Raw genomic sequence first — 17,805 nt, 5'->3', positions numbered from 1 at the left:
CTTTAGGATGCGAGTTCCGCTTTGAGCTTGACTTCCATCTTGTCGAGCATTTCTTCAGGTTTTGACAAGATGCAGCCGTCCGAGCGAAGCGCAGAAAAAAGGGGTGTCGCGTTTGAAGCGTCGGTCAGGGTCCAGCAACGGCGCTAACTCACCACCCAGTCACTTCGGTCTTGCTGATGGGCGATCAGATACCGAAACTCGGCCTCCATATCTCGCCGATGGGACATACATCCATCAAGTTCTTGTCTCACTCAGCAGGCCTTGTCTTGCAGACGCAGTAAACCACGGCTTTGGCGTGAGGATCCAGATGCAGCTGCAGCTCGTCGGCTTGCCCCCTTTGCGTATCAGATTCAACCCGGCTATCGACTGCGCCATCGAGTTCACCTGTTTGGCCAGCACAATACACAACCGATTCGACCCAAGTTCAATCACGGAGTGTGCGCATTCCCACGAATAGATGCGGGGTATCAAAATGCTCGGCAGCTTGTTTGCAAGTCTGCGGGCCTGAGATCTCGGCACCCGAGGGCCCGAAATGCCTCTGCAGAGATCCCGTCCTCTCGGCCCCGGTTCTCGGCACCTCCTTGGATGTATCATGATGGATGAATGATTGTTGATACACGTCCTTTCAAAACGGTCCGCGTGCTGAGTTGTTTGCTCACAGCCGCCAATTTCATCGATACCCCTGGTAACCTTGAAGTTTCCACTCGGCTTTTGGGAGAGTCTATGGTGGTACAATGCTGTGAGTGATGGCTCCAGCCATAAGGCCCTGGACGTGCCCTGACTGAATAGGCTATTGTAATCGTGATTCTTGGAATCCGGTTCCTCGCCAGAGACAAGACACGGCACCACCATGTGTGGCGAGACGGGATTTCAGGTACGAGCAAATCAGAGGAGCCAAGTCCTCGCGGCTGAAGAAAGAAGCGGCCTGGTCTTCTCGTGCAAGAACTCCCAGAGCCGCCTTCCCGAGTTATTGCAGCGCCTGACAGTGAACGAAACCCCTGGCACCCAGCTACATGCTTCGGTTGCACCAATACGAGAGTTGCACCGCCATTGTGGTTTCCGAGCTGCGTTAATGGGGACACAAGCGTAGCAGGTCGGACGAGATCTAGGAGCCCCTGTGATGGGCAGCTGCCCTTGACAATGCACTTTCCCGTCGGGTTCTCCAATCAGCTGGTATATCTACCTATCTACTGCGCCCCGCGGTGCTCCGAGACGAGGCCGGAGGAGGAGGAGCGCCCGGATCAGTTCTCAGGGGCCAGAGCATGGTCCACGGCGGGATGCGAACAGACGCACAACCACACCTCCCGCGCACCCCATCCGTCAGAACCTTGACTCATACTCCGACTGCGGTAGTCCAAGCTCCCCCGTGCCTCGTTTCGAATCTGGCGTAATGTTTTTTGAGGGAGCGCTGCATTCAAAAACCTCGCATCTTACGATTCCTCCCGTCTGGAGTTAGTTGTGAACCGATTCGGTAGCAGGCCACGGGCCGTCTGGTTGCTATACTCGGCGCCCTACCGCATTCTACCACGGTCAAAGACCCATGCGCGCGGTTCACCCCGGGAGGCAAACTCGTCTCTTTCCGCCAAACAAACGATGGGCCTGTTCCCGTCGCCGAGCGAGTAGCTCTATGAGCAGTACGGTGACGCAAAGCCATATGTTTTTTTGCGGCCAGGTATCTCAAGTCTAAGCGTATCCGCGTTATTCAATGTTACTGCGGGTTGTCAGGAGGCAAGCTGCAGCCGTATCCTCGGCGTGGCAGCACCATCTGAGCTCTAGGGCCAACCACAACCCGCATCTGTTTCCAATGTGCGACATTGTGTAGGCGCGGTTGGCGGCGTGCAGCTCGCGCGGCGTGGTCGACGAGGCAATGGCCCGGCCGCCTAACTCCATCATCTTGCGGTGGAATCCGTGTGCCGTATCCTTCAACGGGGGCTGCAGGGCTGCACAGCTGGGCCACCAACCGTGACACAGCTAAACCAGGATGGTTTAGGGACGCACTCTGAGGCCTGGTAAGTTTGTTGCTCTTAGGTGCATGATACCGCTGAAATGCATGGTGTTGAAGTTCCACTGACCACGAGACCGGCCCGGTCAGCACACTAGGCACATATTAATATCAACCCGCGTGGATTGCATGGCGAGAGGTCGGGTTGACGGCAATACACCTCGATGCGCCCATTGGGCAATCGGAAAAGCCGCAGCCCATACGGGTACATGGGGCTATCGGCTCCAAAGGCTGGGGGCAAGACTCGGCGGCGCTGGTCTGGAGCTGGTGGGCAGTCGGGCCTTCGTCTCTGAGCACACCTTGTGGTGTAACACTCTGAACAATGCGTGCTCTTCCCCACGCTTCACCACATATGACCTTCCCTTAAGGGTATGGCGGCTTGGTTAGGTGTGCCCGGCCGTTCAGTGAGGAGAGGGATGTTATGTGTTGTGTGATATGGCCTCCACGCCGAAGTCGATCCGGCAAGGAGTTTCTCTAGCATCACACCGGCATCACCGGCATCACTCTTTTTGGTGGAGCACGCCAGGCCCAGTCTGGCCCCGGCCAGGCCTTGACTCCATCGGCATGCGCGATCGATACTGCGTGGCGTGAAGCACGACAGAAGTTGCGGACAATCTCCTTTGATCTGTGGCGACTAATAACTTTCGACGAGAGCCAAGAAGTAGGGCGGGCATGGCCGTGATATGGGAGTGGACGACGTCTCAATTCTCCGTTTTGATATCCAGCCTGACCGTCCGGTTGGGTGCTGGAAACAGATTCTGAACCACTTCCCATGCACACGGCTAACTTCTTGGGCTTACAGCCGCGCGCCATCAGTTATCGGCTGTATTTCGTTGCAGGCACTGCTAGCCGGCTCAAAACCCAGGGGGGATAGCGCTCCTCTGCGCTTCTCAACCAGCCCGCCTCTCAGCCAGGCGGCCTCGATGCAAGTCTCTAGCAAGAATACCGCAACCACGTCACGGAAAGTATCGCAAAGGAACGACCAAGAAAGTGTGAATCCCGGTTCATGGCCCACGCCAGGCTCAGATGGCCGTATCCTGCCCACAGTTCTACAACACGCTGTCAGACACCTCATGCCTGGGATGACCGGAAACATTTCGCCCATGAAAGCCGCCTTCGCTGTTATATTTTCCGTATGCATCGAATCGAGGGCCCTCCAGCGGCCGAATGCGAGGGGGCTCTATTCTTGGAGAAGTTTCGATATCGGCATGCCGGCCATGCCGCCGTTCTGGTTTTGGAACATCCCGGCGGATAAAATGGAGACAGAACCGCTGGGTCTTCCAAGTTTCAACTTGGTTCTATTCGTCACCATAGGAAAGCTTTCCTCCTGAGGTTCCTCGTTACTGTCTGGGTTTGTCTGGTTGACCTTCCACAGCTGGCGAAACCATTGGCTCAGATCACCACTTCTCGTCACGTCCCAGCACTACCGCTTAACCACGCCGCGGCAGTTGGCGCCAGCGACCCAAGATCCGGGCCCCAGTGTGCGAGCCATGCTGCTGCATGAAGAGGAGATGCCGTCCTGCGTCTTCTCTTCCCCGCATGCGGCCGGGTTTCACGCAGGAACAACATGCGTCTTTCGGCTTCCTTGGACACGCGGGATGTGGCCGGCCGCCCCCAGAACGCGGGCTGGGGTGTGGCTTAACCCTTCTGCGTCAGGCGGACCCATCTCTATCGTCAGCTGATGGTTAGCAGGCCGCGATTCTTGAACGACCTCCCGGTTCAGGAAACAAGCTCCTGCTTCCGTATGCGGGGCAGTATAGCTCGCGGATGCGCACCCGAGCCGCCACCACGCATCAGGCTTGCGAGCATGCCTGCGGCAGAGATGGGCGGCTATGTACCAACAACATCTGCTCCAACTTCCCCTGACTCCACGGCGGCTATACCCCTATACCATAGCGGTCCTTCTCGCCAGCTTCGTCATCCGTTAGCAAGCTTTCAAGCGGCGATTCGAGACTGACGGATCGCAAATATGATTGATGACAGATTCCAGCCGTCTGACACGCCGAGAAACTCAGTGCCGAGCACCAGGCAAGATTTTGCCCCTGCCGCCCAAGATCCGTCAAAAATGACCTAGGGCAATCAAAATATATTGCCGGTTTGCACACCCGCGTCAATAATGGAGCACTTACACAGCACAATGGCCCCCATAGGCCGGCTGCAGATGGATACTTTGGCCGCCTGTCACGGCCTCGATCATGATCTCGCTGTCGGCGCCTGGGTCTCGGCCTTTGTGGCGCAAGCGTTCGGCCACCCCCCTCTCCCCCTTTTTTGCTCTCCGTCTTTTACCATGCAGCGTTTTCGGACCGGAAAATAAAGCGGGCACGCTCCTGAGGGAGCTCTGAGTAGGTCGTGACGAATAAGCATGCCTTGTATGAACCGTGCCGCTCAGTCTTGACAAGAGAGGTAAACCGTTCTGGAGGGAACACACTTACATGTGGTGAGTCTGGACAGGGGGACCCCTCCAATTAAATACAGTGCGAAACAAACCAAATACTACTAGAAATGCTAAGAGGCACACCGTCATAAACACTGTGGATTTGCGAGTGAGCTTGGTGGAACGCGTCGCGCTGATTGATTGATTGATTGATTTCGACGCGTTTGCGCGCCCATGCCAAGCAAACGCTTAACCCACTATCATCGGTCAACACTCGTCAACACCACGGCCCGATTGTGAGCTTTCTGACACTGGGTTGCACATGTTGGAGTGCCCACGCTCTATGCGGTTTTTGTGATATTTGTCCAACATGGAGGACGTCGGGGTCATCAACGACACGGTGCATCCCGAGGCGCGGGCATACATCACCAGCTTGGTGTCTGCAGTAAGTTGCTACCCATGCTCTAGACTTTTTGAACTTGGAATTGGGACCCCACTGACTCTTTATTCCTTCCTCTAGCTCGGTGGCTACGGCGTCGACGATGATGGTGGCTATACTCTCGGAGACGACGCCCTGGAGGTGCTGCGCGACCTTAAAAGATGGGTCCGTTTCTACGACGAAAGAACGAACCGAATGGACGTCGCTCGATGCTTGGCCGAATCGAATCTTGTCACCTCCGACCTCCTACAAATTATGGCCAAGTGGGTGTCAAATGAAAATAGTAGCAAGTACATGGAGCGAATTGCCTTTGCCTGCTTGGAGATCATGGTGCCGCTCACCTGGCCCATCGAGCGAGACAGCGAGACCATGACCGTCAACCACCATCGCCACCTGCCCGTCCTACAACTTGCCCAGCTGGGCTACAAACGCGCCATCATAAACTTTGACGCCGCGCCAATCCTCAGCACCGCTGTCAGGATAGCCCTGCCCTGCATGGCGATCCCAAACGGTGATCGGTCGTCTCGCGACCAGGCTATCATCAAGCTCATCCTATACTTCTTGCGAAATATTGCCATGATTGCCCCTCCACCGGGCATCAAGTACGAGGGCGATGAGACCCAGGTCTCCCGGTCGACCGTCATCGACGCCTTTACCTTCCAAGACATCTTCCTTACGATACTCACCATCGCTTCCAACATGGGCGAGGACTTCCGGACCGAGGACGTGATCATTCTGGACATCATTTTCCACATTGTAAAACGGGTCGACTCGAGCAAGCTCTTCGTGAGCGAGAAGCGGCTACACAAGATAAAGGAGGACGAGCTGACGGCAGCCATGAGGAAGGAGGCGGCCATGCTGAAATCGTACAGCAAAAATGCGCCAACTCGACACAGCCGTTTTGGGACCATGATTTGGGTCAAGCGAGAGAGCGGCAAGCTTGCGACAGTTTCGGGCCAGGATGCGTTGCTGGACGCTGCCACGCGCGAGAGGAAGATGGACAGCAGCAAAAGCTTTAAGCCGCCTAGGCGTGCTAGGAAAGAGGATATGGAACCCAAGGACCTTGGCCCTCGAGTATCTCTCGATGAGAGAGCCCGCCAGCAACTTCAGTCCTTTGTGTCCGAGTTCCTCGACTCCGGCTTCAACCCGTTATTCTCGCACGTGAGGAAATCACTCGACCGTGAAGCGCCGCATGTGCTGCAATCCCACCACAGCCAATTCTTTTACCTAGTAGCATGGTTCCTGGAAGCGGAACGGATGCGCAAAAAAGCGGCAAAGGATTCTAAGAATCAAGCCTCAACAGCAGAAGACGTGGGGAGCTTCAACCTCGTTGCCGAGGTGCTCAACCAGGAAATGTTCATCACCATGAGCCGTACCTTGGATCGCGCCTATGGTGACAAGGATTGGCGGTTATTGACCACGGTCATGCGCTGCTTTACCCAGATTCTCCTGACCATACAAGAAATGGCTAGCTCGGGTAACGAAGAAAACGAGGAGATCGCAGACAACATCCTCAGCCGTCTCTTCTACGAGGAGACAACACACGATCTGATCGCAAATATTGTTCGCACGTACAAAGACCAGGGTTTCGAATACCTTGATGCCTGCACCGAACTCACACATACCTTCGTCCGCATCCTCGAGGCATACTCAAAGGAGAACGTCGACCTGCAAGTCCGTTCCCGGAAGAGGACACGGCGGAAGAAGAAGGCGGCCAGGGCTGCGGGGGGCCAGGAGGACGACGAAGGCCAAGGAGATGCAGAAGATGACTCGGCAGATGATGAGAGGCAAGCCGAGAAGACTAGCCAAGAGAGGAAGTTTGACTTCAAGCGATTTTCCTTGAGGTTCGCGCCCCAGGGCGTGGTCGATACATTCGTCACCTTCACCAAATACTACCGGGACCTCGACGACTCCCAGCTGAAGCGAGCCCATCGGTACTTCTTTAAGCTTGCCTTCAAGCAAGACATGGGCGTCATGCTGTTCCGCTTGGACATCATCCACCTGTTTTACAACATGATCAAAGGCCCGGAGCCGCTCGATAAGAGCTCGTCCATGTACAAAGAGTGGGAAGATCTCGCGATGCAAACCATCCGGAAATGTGTGAAGAAGCTTGAAGAACGGCCAGCACTGTTTACGGAGCTGCTGTTCTCCAAAATCACCAGCACAGCCCACTATCTCGAATACGGCCATGAGAAGCAGACCATCTCCAACCCCAGGCCGGCCGCTGAGCTCGAATTCAAACGTGAGGTGGAACGGGAGCAGCAGATTGCGATTGTCGTCGGCGTTCTGATCGACAGGAGCCAGACTGATCACCTGGGGTGGATGAAGAAGCAGCTTTCCGATGCAGAGAGCGAGCGGCGAGCGTGGGAAAACGCCGAGAGGGCCCTGGCGGCCGAACGGCCAGACGATGAAGTAATGGCCGGGTCTGCCGAGGCAATCGCCGCCAAAACGCCCGATCACGTCACCATGCGGCCAGACACTGATGCGCGCCGCACCGCCATGTTCAAGAACCCGCATCTCCGCCTCCTCATGAAACTTGTCGGCCTAGAGCGCCTCACCCCCACCCTCGACGAAACCCCCGACGCAATCTGGATCATCCCGGGCACCCTCACCGCCGACGCCCTCAAGGAAACCATCTCCCTCATCAACAAAGCCGAGTTCACCCCACCAACCTTTGACGACGGCGAACTCGCCGAGGACCAACTCCGCCGCAAAACCGCCCCCCGCAAACGCGTCGCTTATGACGACGACAACAACGATGACGATGGAATCAACGACCTCATCAACGACGGCTCCGACGACGACGACGACGACGGAACAGGCATCCTCTTCCCCGCCGGCGGCCCCACCGCGCGCAAACGCACCGCCGACGACCAAGCCCCGCCCAAAAAGCGCCTCCAACGCCACCGCCGCGGGAATTCAGACGACCCCGACGCGGCAGAAACGGACGCGCAAGCGGAAGCCCGCGCGCGCGCGCGCCGCAAGAAGGAGCTGGAGAAGGCGCGCAAGATCAAATCCGAGATGTATGTCGATCCGCGCGAGGACGATTCGGATTATGAGGGGAATAAGGAGCGCGATCGGCTGTTCTTTGCGCGCGAGGAGGAGCGCCAGGCCGCGAAGGATGCTACGTTTGGGTTGGGTGGTCGGATGGAGGGGGTTGGGGAGGGGGCGTGGGAGGCGTTGGTGGGGGTGATGGGGGGGGATGGGGATGATGGAGAGGGGGAGGATGTGGTGGTGGGGGAGGGGGGGAAGGGGAAGGTGGGGGGGAGGAAGAGGAAGTCGGGGGTTGCGAATCTGGCTGATTTGGATGGGGAGGAGAGTGAGGAGGGGGTTGAGGATGATGAGAGTAGGTCGGAGGAGGATGGGAGTGAGGTGTCGGAGGCGGAGGCACCTGCTGCTGCTGCGAGAAGGCCGAATAAGAGGAGGAAGCCTGCTCAGAAGAAGAAGAGGGTGGTTGATGTTAGTAGTGGCGAGGATGATGATGATGTGGATATGGATGTGGACGTGGACGCGGACGCGGATGCTATGGACTTCACGCAGTCTAGCAAGGACGGCGCGGTCACGAATGACACGCCTCTGTCGTCTGATCCTAGCCGGACGGCCAAACTCGCTGCTGAGGGGTCTGGAGACAAGGGGGGTGGGGAGGATGAGGATGAGGATATGCCGGCGGCAAAGCCGGTTGCTAGGGCTCGGCCGAGGGCGAGGGCGGGGTTCATTGTTGAGAGTAGTGATGAGGAGTAAGTGACTGTTGTTTTGTATGGCATGATGGGGAGACGGGATGGGTGAAAGGGCATTGTATCGGCGGGGTTTCAGGTTGTTGTGGATGGGTATAGCATGGCGTTTGGTAGTCATGGGTGGGTTTGTACACATGGCATTGAGCATCAAGAGACGTTGGGTTAGAATCTGTGACGGTCAGGGAAATTACCCGGTGATACATGCGATGATGGACTTGTGGTGCTAGAACTCTGGAGTTGTCCTCCGTTACACGTTCAGTCATCTTAATATTATTCTCCACTGGTGGGCACACTGCAAGGTGGTCAATAACAAAATATCAGTCAACTGAGCAACTGCTTCAGTGCCCAGTGAATCCTTCGACTTCGCTTGTATCCTTGTATGTACATACATCAATCAATACACACGCTGCTGTCTTCGCGCACTAGCACTCCCTTCAAACGCCATCTCCGCCCCCCTTTTGTTTACTCCTCCTGCCGAGCCAGATTCGAATGCAACTTATGCTGCTTCATGAACGAAATGCTGACCAACGCCGCCACCGCCAACGCCAGCGCGAGAAGCCACACGCCCCTAAACGCCTCCATAAACGACTGGATCACACCGTCATGCCAGCCCTCGGGCAGTCTCGTAAGCTCACTCAGATCATCCCGAATGCGCGCGATCTCCTCCGCCGCGCCCGGCAGGTGGCCAAAGCGCGCCCACAGCTGCATCTTGAGTATGTTCTGGTAGACGGCCGACGCGGCGGTGATGCCCAGGGTGGCGCCCACGGAGCGGAACAGGTAGGTCGAGGACGTGATGACGGCCTGGTGCGTGTGGTCGACTGCCGCTATGCACGCCAGCAGCGTGACCGTCAGCATGCCGCCGTAGCCGACGCCGTGGAGGACCATAGAGAGGAAGGGGATCCAGGCTGGGGCGCTTTCGTCGAGGGTGGTGTTGAGTGCTATGGCGGTGTTGAAGATCAGGAGCGTGGCGATGCCGAGCCCGACGTATCGCCCGGTCTTTTTCATGATGAAGCCGCAGCCGATGGAGGAGAAGGAGACGCCGAGGGAGGATGACAGGATGCGCAAGGCGGCTTGGGTTGGGGAGTAGCCGAGGACCTGGAGATAGAGCGGTAGGTAGTACATGGTCATCATCATCACCATTGTGCTGGTTTACGGTTAGTCCCAAGTCTCGTTTCGGAAAGATGGGATAGGGGTGATACATACCACAAGAAGCTGGTTATGCAGGCATTGAGAACGGTCCGGTCAAGAAGCAAGCGGACCGGGACAATAGGCTGCTTCGCCTTGCTCTCCCACCATATCAAGGCACCCAGCATGACCACACCCAGGGGGATAGTGGTCAGAACCAGGGGATCGGTCCAGGGCAGGAAGTTGCCGCCGGCGTTCAGACCAAGCAACACCAGAACGAGAAAGCCGACAGTCAAGAAGGAGCCGCCGTAATCTATACGCGCAAGCATCGACTTGTTGGAGACCTTGGGCGGGACATCAACAAGGTACCACACCAGCAGGCCCGACGCGGCGATAACGGGCACCTGGATGAGAAACGCCAACCGCCAGCCCCACGACGAGGTATCGTTGATGAACCCGCCCAACACACCCCCCATCATCGCCCCCGTCCCGTACGCAATATTCCCCAGCCCCTGCACCACCCCCCTCTTCTTCAACGGCACCAAATCGGACCCCAAAAACGTGCTAATGCTCATCAACCCCCCACCCCCAATCCCCGCGATCACCCGCCCCAGAATCATAACCCCCTCATCCCGCGCCAGGCCACACACCAAATTCCCCACCCCAAACATAACATTGCTGAACACCAGCCCGGGGCCCCGGCCAAAAATGTCGGTCAGGCGGCCCGACAGCGGCTGGAAGGTGGCGTTGGCGATCAGGTAGGCGGTGGCCAGCCACGACAGCAGGCTCAGCGAGCGGAACTCGCTGGCGATGGGGGCCGACAGCGTCGCCATGATGGAGGCGTCCACCGCGCCGAGGAAGACGCCGACCCATGTTGCGCAGAGGGTCAGCCAGAGGCGGGTGGGGGTGAGGGTGGTGGTGTTGGGGAGGAGCGTGGTTTCGTCGGAGGGTGAGGGGGAGGGTGCTGCTTCGGCTTCGGTGCCTTGGGAGGGATGGGTGGTGGAGTGGGGTGAGATGGGATCGGGAGGGATGTGCTGTAGGAGGGGGGTTGTTTCGTGGGGAGTGTGTGAAGACCCGGAGCGCGCCGGCTCCGGGTCGGGGTGGCCGGAGCTCATTTTTGGTTGGCGGTGAATTTGTCTGGAGGGAAGATTGTTTTGGGCTTAGTTGGAAGAGATGAGAGGAATTGGAAAATATTGAAGGGATGTGACTGTAATTTTATTAGCCAATGACTTAAAAAAAGTGAGATTTCGTGGTCAAATTTGTGACTCAACAGCCAAAACATTAACGACGCCGGAGGAAAGAGGTCGTCTTGCGTGCTTGCCTTGCTCGGTGCTGCTCGGTGCTAAAGCTGACGGCTTCGGCTTTGTCCAGCGGCAACGGAGACTGATTTGACAGGGGCCGGATATAGCGCCGGCAGGGATTGTGGGGGTCATGATTGCGCTGTATTTACATGTAAACATGTAATCTGGACATGCATGGGCTGTGTGATAACTCGTGGTGGGTGGTCAGCAGCTTTGACTTTTGCACCAGCGCCGTGCATATGCATCGGTTAGGAGTTAAGGTATAAAACGGTGGCATGGTGGTACTGGCTCATGCTTGAAACTCTTTTATGAAGAGGTTCGCGCCATTACACTGGCTCTGGTGTTGGAGAGCCGATGACCCTAACCCTTACCTCTAAACTACCAATCTACCCCTGAACAACAACACCACACGATAGCAGCCCCCCAGATACGCTTCTGAGATAAGTACACGAAATAAGCAGTCACTCAGCCCATGGCGGCCTTGAGTAGCTTTTGAGGGGTCTTCTTGCCAAGTGTTTTAAGAGAGGATAGAGTCAAGGCAGAAAGCTCAGTTCGACAACCTGACTACTCAATTCCAACCCGTTATCAGGAACTTCCCCTAGGTGCCCGCCTCTCTCATCTTCGGGATCGTTCATTCCAAAAGTCTTTAAAAGTGCTAGGCGAGGCTGGGATTATATGCCGTTATGGTCTTGACGCTTGAAATATGGTATTCCCCCCCTAAGAACCAACGAGAAGAATCGTTTCTTTCTTCTCTCCCCACATATCGGCCCCTTCAACGCTCTCCACTTCCGTTTCCTGCCCTATGACCACTATATCCTCGAGATCAATCCCATTACGCTTCGCCACTTCCGATGGGTTGATCTTCAGTCCCTTATTCACGTCCGCTCCCATCTGCACCAGTAGCTCCACCAACCGGAAAGGAATGACCTCCTTTTGCACCACTACCTCAAGCGGCGTCATCTGAAGCCCCTTGTTCACGTCGGCGCCGTGCTCAATCAGCAGGGTCATCATGTTGTCCGATATCTCGTCCGCCGCCGCCTCCAACGGCGTCATCTGAATCCCCAGGTTTGGATCCGCGCCACGCTCAAGCAGCAGCTTCGCGTTCGGCAGGGACGACTTCTTCGCAGCCTTCTCCAGCGGCGTCATCTCCTTACCGACATTAACACCAGCACCGGCGTCAAGCAGGCGTCCCAAGACAGCTGTCGCATCCCACAACCCCGCCGCCGCCTCGAGGGGCGTCACATGACAACCCTCCTCCCCCTTCGCATCAGCACCATGCTCCAGCAACAGATCAACCACCTTCGGATCCGAGTTCCCCACCGCCCTCTCCATCAAATCCGCCCACCCCCCCGCCTTCTCCACATCCGCCCCCCTCTCCAACAACGCCGCCACCACCCCCACCGCCCCGCCACTACACGCGAACGCCAGCGGCCGCGAAGGCGTCCCCAAATCCACATCCGCCCCGCGATCCAACAACAACCTCACCACCGCCGGATGCTCCCTTGCCGCCTCCAACGGCCGCGCATACCTCCCCCTATTCGGATCCACCCCCCTATCCAGCAACATCGCCACGACGGCCTCCCGCCCCCCCGCCGCCGCGCACTCCAGCGGCGTATCATAAGTCCCCGCCGGCTCGATCTCGGCGCCGCGCTCCAGCAGCAGCCGCACGATCTCGTCCTTGCCCGTCGCCGCGGCGTCGTACAGCGCGCTCTTGCCGCGGTAGTCGCGCGCTTCGATGTCGGCGCCGTGCGCGAGGAGCGCGTCGACCACGGCGAGGTGGCCGTGCCGCGCGGCCAGATGCAGCGCGGTGCCTTCGAAGCCGAGGTGGTTGATGGCGGCGGTGGAGTGCGTCAGGAGGAGGGTGACCGTGCTGGCGTGCCCGAAGGTGGCGGCGGTTATGAGGGCGGATTCGAAGTAGTACTTGCGGGGCTTGGTGGGGGAGGAGGTGGCTTCGTCGGTGAGGACGCGCACGACGGGGTCGAGCCCCAGGCGCGCGGCGAGGTAGAGTGGGGTGAGGATGCGGTCGCCGAGCCCGTTGCGCTTGTAGCCGGCCCATTTGTAGATGTTGGCCCAGCTAACGAGGGCGTTTTCGTCGTCGTGGAAGAGGGCCAGGGCGAGGCGGTGGAGTTGCGGGTCGAGGGGGTCGCCTTCGTGGTAGTGGTCTGCCCAGCTGCTGGCGGCGTACGCGGCTAGGGGGTATTTGGCGTCGTATCCGAAGACCCAGGTTTCTGTCATGCACGCTTTGCACAGCCCGTCGTCCATGAGGTAGACTAGGCAGATGGAGGCGACTTCGGTGTTGGCTTCCTTGCGCCTGACGCTGAATCGAGCCATTCCCGAAGCAGCGATGCGGTCGGATTCCAGATACTCCTGGACCGAGTAATGCGCGATGCGTACCGTCGGCTGCTTGTCCTCATTGTTCAAGTCCACTTCGATAAACCCCGGGCAGATGTGGCGGATGTCGTCCTGGTTCATCAGCCTGCTATCCTCGTTGAACTTGGCGTCGTCTCCGAGTTCGACCGCAATCCCGTCGATGAGCTCCTCCACCTTTAAGGGCCGCTTCGCTGTGCACAACAGGGTCAGGATTCTCCTGGCGTCGTCCACTGATTCCTCCTCGATGTTATACAGCATGCGTTCGTAGGTCTTGTCCAATGTCCGCGGTAGTGATCCGAGCAGGGCATCAAGCCGAGTCTTACTCCCGGGGCAAGCCTCCAACGCAGCGAACTGGCACTCGACCCAGCGGAACCTATCTCCAGTAAGCCATTGTGATCCCCTTTCTCACACACCCCACCACTCAAAACAAAACAAAGCAAAAAGTAAAAAGAACTCACACTCCCTTCGCCCCCTCCGTCAAAGCCTCCTCAATCCTCCCATGAAACCTCTCCCACTTCCGCAACCTCCTATTATCCTTCAAATGCCCCGCCACAAAAGCCGCAATATCCGCGTCCACCTCCCCCCCCCTCAACACCACAACCTCCCCCTCCTCCTCCCCCTCCCCCAGCGCCACCAACTCCTCCCTAATATCCTGCTCATCCCTGCTCGTCACCAACAGATGCAGCTCCGGCCCCGGCCAGCCGCGCATCTCGCCCAGCGCCTGCAGCAGGTCCTCGCGGTGCTTGTGGCGCGGGCTCTCGTCTAGTGCGTCGAGGATGATGTAGACGTCGTCGAAGCGCGTGATGAGCTGGTGGAGGGTTTCGAGGAGGGCGGGGTCGGGCGGGGTGCCGCCGCGGTAGTTCTGGTGCAGGCGCGGGAGGAGGGCGTCTTTGTTGTTGGTGGTGTTGGTGATGCTGGTGGTGGTGTGGAGTTGGAGTTGGGGGGTGAGTTGCAGGATCAGGGCGCGCAGCATGGCGGAGGTGTCTTGCTTGGCGTCGTCGTTGAAGGTGAAGTAGAAGAAGGCGATGCCGATGGAGGGGTTGGAGCGGCGGTGGCGGAGGGTGTGTTGGATGATGGTGGATGAGAGGACCGATTTGCCGCAGCCGGCGAAGCCTTTGAGCCAGAGGAAGGAGTTGGGGGTTCGGAGCCAGGTGCTGAACTGGGGGCTTTTGATGAACCAGAGTCCGGTGCCGGGGTATTTCTTCTTGCAGGCGTCGTTGTAGTTGATGGAGGCGTCTGGGGCGTTCAGCCAGCTTTTGATCTCGGCCGATATCTGGTCGGCCCGGACCAGCTCGAGCAGGGCCTTGGTGTCTTGGATCTCATCCTGGACACTGCTGATGTCCTGTTGCTGCAGGACCTGCAGGGCGAGTGTGAGGTTTGCGCATATCTCGGCGATGTCCTCGTCGAGTTTCTGTAGGGTGCTCTGGCGGAAGGGGTAGGCCAGCCGACGGCCTGTCACACGTACTGCCGCCGCAACGCTGCCGGAGGGTAATTCTGTGAACTTTTCCGTCTCTTTCTGAAGTTCCTTGATGAGATCCTCGCAGTCGCCTACTGAGTTTTTGATGGTCTCAAGCAAGGACGTCTCGTCGGGTTGGAAGCTACGGTCGACCAAGTTCTTGCGTAGAACCTCCAGGATGCCCAGAAGATGTGTCAGCCGTTTTACCGTATGAGCCGTCTCCGATTCTCGATCCTTATATGTCGTGTAATACTTCACTAGGCCATCCGCAACTTGGATGCCGAGTGAGATGATTCCCACAATGGTCCCGACATCGGCCATCGTGGGTTAGTTACAGTACTTGGTGGGTTCAAAGTGACGTACGCATAAAAAGGCAAAGAGCTATCGGGATGAAAAGACCTCATAAGAAGAAGCCTCATTACTCATGGTAACGTTAGATGTGGTGCCTTTACTGGGGCTCAGCCGCTTCGGGCGCCTCTCATGTGCGGAGTCGCGCGGGGCGGCGCAGGTAATCAGGGATGCTTATTGGCAAGGCTGCGCGCCTCAAGGTGATCCCTCTAGGCCACCATTTTACTATCATCATCAAGAATGCGGCGTCCGTGGCAAAAAGCGTAAGAAAGGCTAATAAATTGGAAAGATTACAATGCTTCGGCTACCTCAAACCAGCTTCCAGATCCCATCCTTGCTCTCGATTCTCACCTCCCTGTTCTCGTCGATACTCCGCCGCCCGGCCTCGAGAATGGCCGTGGTGGCAATCGTATTTCTCAGAGTCGGAAGTCCCTTCGCGTCCAAATCCGCCGGCTTCAGCTCTCGGGCATTAACGGCCCGGCAGCCGTCTACAAACTTCTCAAACGAGACATAGCCGTACCCGCTCTGGCCATTGAAGTTGCCATCTTCATCCGGGGCGTACCGCATGTAAAAGGGGTTGTACCACACCAGCTGCCCAGCGGCGTCGTCGGCCACATCGTAGCCGCGCTTGGCTTGGTTGATGGTAATCTCACCGTCCTTGGCGAGGTAGTGAAAGTACTGGTTGGAGTGCACTCCTGCCTTGTGCGGCGCCGTCCACGAGGCCGTGTACACGCCAGTGGCCCGCTTGGACGGGTCGTCCTTCTTCTCCCAGTGCACCAGCAGCGAGATGGTATCCTCGGTTGATTCATGGCATCCCATGCTTACCGCAACGCCTTTGGACGCCGAGGCCGAGACCTTGGTCGGGACGTACCCCAGCTGGGAAACCATGGAGTCGCAGATGTCGACGTGGTGGCTGTTGAGGTAATACGAAATGTCCGAGTCGATCCCGGCCCATGCCTTGAAAGTCTCGAGCTGAAACTTGGGCTGCGACATGTAGCTATAGAAGTAGTTGAAGTCCCCGAGCTTCAAGGCCCGGGCTTTCGCATCCCAGTAGGCTGGGTCGAACCGCTTGTGGTGTTCGATGTACACATAGACGCCGCGTTTCTCGGCCGCGTCGAGGAGGGCCAGGTGGTGCTCCAGCAACTTCACAGCTGGCTTAGTGATCATGACGTGGATGCCCCGTTCGATGGCATAGAGGGCGATGGGGTAATGCGTGGTATCGGGAGTAAAGATGGTGATGGCATCGCCGGGCGAGAGGGCGTCAATTGCCGCCTTGTACGCATCGGGGTCTTTGGCATCGTCTGCCGGGTACGATTTGAACGATGTGTCCAAGTTGTTATAAGCCAGCGTAATGTTCTTGTGGAGGTGCTCCCCTGCGAGATACCGTCATCAGATGTTGTGTCACGGCGGGATGGGATATGTTGCAGCTTACGGATTGCTGGGTATTTCGTCCCATTGACACCCACCATCGACAGCTCGCCCACCTTGCCTCTCCTCCGAAGGTCGAACAGGGTCAGGCCCACGACGCCGACTTTCTTATCCGAACCAGACGCTCCACCGCCGACAAAGCCGGTGGTATACTCGCCGGTCCCGACCTTGGCCGTCGTCAGCCCGCGCACATCAATGGCATCAAGTTCTCTGCGCTTACCATCAACACATTGAGGGCCGCCATTGTGACTGCAATTGGAGGGTATCTGGGTATCGAATTTCGGGTGAGTGAAGCTGTTGTGGAGAGGCGTAGACAGCTTGGGGAGGGAAATACCGTGGAAACCCCCGAGGGAGAAGAGCCCAATTATTGGAGAGCCGAGCACAGCGCCGTCGGCATCTCACCTTGATTGCCAATTCAATTCATCCCCAGGATGGAACGGCCTCATGCACAAGCATCGCCGGGAACACGCTGCTTGGAGCCGTTCCGGAAGAATTCGTGATGAGGGGTACATGTAACAATGGGTGGAAAGAGGGGCCAGTTGGGGCTTTGGAGGGGCAATGGAGGGGCATTGAGGGACATGTGAGGTACTGTCACAGACTGTTCCCACTGTTCTCTCAGCTCGTTCATTTGTGGAATGTTTTCAGCCTGCCCGTGTTGTGAAAAGTCCTCAGGTCCCGTCTCCGCCCTTGAAGATCACACAGCGGTTCAAGTTGGAGCTGCTGGAGAGCCGTTGGGAAGTTCAATTCAGGGGATCGCAAGCCCTGATCGGCGGATTGCGGGGCGTTGGGGAAGCCAAGTCCAAACTGCCAAGACGGCTGGATCCACCCTTGAGTTGGACCCACCCCCACGTTTCTTCCCCGCATCAAAGCTTCCGCTGCAGTTAATCAGGCGAGTCGAGGAATGTCAACTTCGCTTCCTTCTGGACGCGTTTTCCATCTTCTTTTTGCTACGACGACCATGAGTAGAATAACACCAAATATCGGGTTATACTAACTACGGTCCTTTTTCCTCATCGTCTAAATGTTGCCATCCACTTCTCCCTTTTTTTTCCTTGAATCACGACATTTTCGAAGCCGAGAACTCGCAGAATGGAGCGCTTGCCATGATTGGCGGAATCCATTTTTCCGTCTCACACCGAGCAAACGAGCTTGAACCCGTGTCGCTCCTCGACTTCACATCACCCGAGTTGTTGTCGAGATCCATCCTCACCCCAATGGATGCGGGGAG

The 17,805-nt window shown here is 57.4% G+C and overlaps 6 protein-coding genes across 6 annotated transcripts; 2 read left to right on the top strand and 4 right to left on the bottom strand.

Moving 5' to 3' along the window:
• Window positions 1–75: 75 nt before the first annotated feature.
• On the bottom strand, window positions 76–996 carry F5144DRAFT_205330 (uncharacterized protein). The gene has a single exon (XM_066782959.1). The coding sequence runs from the start codon at window positions 850–852 to the stop codon at window positions 235–237; it is 618 nt and encodes a 205-aa protein (XP_066645353.1). The 5' UTR covers window positions 853–996; the 3' UTR covers window positions 76–234.
• Window positions 997–2,449: 1,453 nt separating this feature from the next.
• On the top strand, window positions 2,450–3,940 carry F5144DRAFT_205299 (uncharacterized protein). Its single transcript, XM_066782958.1, has 2 exons — window positions 2,450–3,312; window positions 3,376–3,940. The coding sequence occupies exons 1-2, from the start codon at window positions 2,686–2,688 to the stop codon at window positions 3,682–3,684; spliced, it is 936 nt and encodes a 311-aa protein (XP_066645352.1). The 5' UTR covers window positions 2,450–2,685; the 3' UTR covers window positions 3,685–3,940.
• Window positions 3,941–4,614: 674 nt separating this feature from the next.
• On the top strand, window positions 4,615–8,556 carry F5144DRAFT_646880 (topoisomerase 1-associated factor 1; the record flags this gene model as incomplete). The annotated part of the gene is made up of 3 exons (XM_066792899.1): window positions 4,615–4,821; window positions 4,897–7,998; window positions 8,131–8,556. Exons 1-3 carry the CDS (start codon window positions 4,747–4,749, stop codon window positions 8,554–8,556), a joined length of 3,603 nt encoding a protein of 1,200 aa, XP_066645351.1. The 5' UTR covers window positions 4,615–4,746.
• A 325-nt stretch (window positions 8,557–8,881) lies between these two features.
• On the bottom strand, window positions 8,882–11,214 carry F5144DRAFT_509993 (major facilitator superfamily domain-containing protein). Its single transcript, XM_066786528.1, has 2 exons — window positions 9,753–11,214; window positions 8,882–9,693 (listed from the first exon to the last, which is right to left on the bottom strand). The coding sequence occupies exons 1-2, from the start codon at window positions 10,787–10,789 to the stop codon at window positions 9,012–9,014; spliced, it is 1,719 nt and encodes a 572-aa protein (XP_066645350.1). The 5' UTR covers window positions 10,790–11,214; the 3' UTR covers window positions 8,882–9,011.
• A 37-nt stretch (window positions 11,215–11,251) lies between these two features.
• Window positions 11,252–15,268, bottom strand: F5144DRAFT_531152 (ankyrin repeat-containing domain protein). The gene is made up of 2 exons (XM_066786939.1): window positions 13,804–15,268; window positions 11,252–13,718 (listed from the first exon to the last, which is right to left on the bottom strand). Exons 1-2 carry the CDS (start codon window positions 15,120–15,122, stop codon window positions 11,693–11,695), a joined length of 3,345 nt encoding a protein of 1,114 aa, XP_066645349.1. The 5' UTR covers window positions 15,123–15,268; the 3' UTR covers window positions 11,252–11,692.
• An 86-nt stretch (window positions 15,269–15,354) lies between these two features.
• Window positions 15,355–17,011, bottom strand: F5144DRAFT_205220 (uncharacterized protein). Its single transcript, XM_066782957.1, has 3 exons — window positions 16,798–17,011; window positions 16,582–16,744; window positions 15,355–16,522 (listed from the first exon to the last, which is right to left on the bottom strand). Exons 1-3 carry the CDS (start codon window positions 16,819–16,821, stop codon window positions 15,459–15,461), a joined length of 1,251 nt encoding a protein of 416 aa, XP_066645348.1. The 5' UTR covers window positions 16,822–17,011; the 3' UTR covers window positions 15,355–15,458.
• Window positions 17,012–17,805: the final 794 nt, after the last annotated feature.

The sequence above is a fragment of the Chaetomium tenue genome, assembly GCF_020726465.1.
Source record: "Chaetomium tenue strain MPI-SDFR-AT-0079 chromosome Unknown F5144scaffold_3, whole genome shotgun sequence".
NCBI classification, from domain to species: domain Eukaryota; kingdom Fungi; phylum Ascomycota; class Sordariomycetes; order Sordariales; family Chaetomiaceae; genus Chaetomium; species Chaetomium tenue.
Note: the sequence above shows the minus strand (reverse complement) of the source record. Positions and strands in the feature narration are given on the sequence as shown.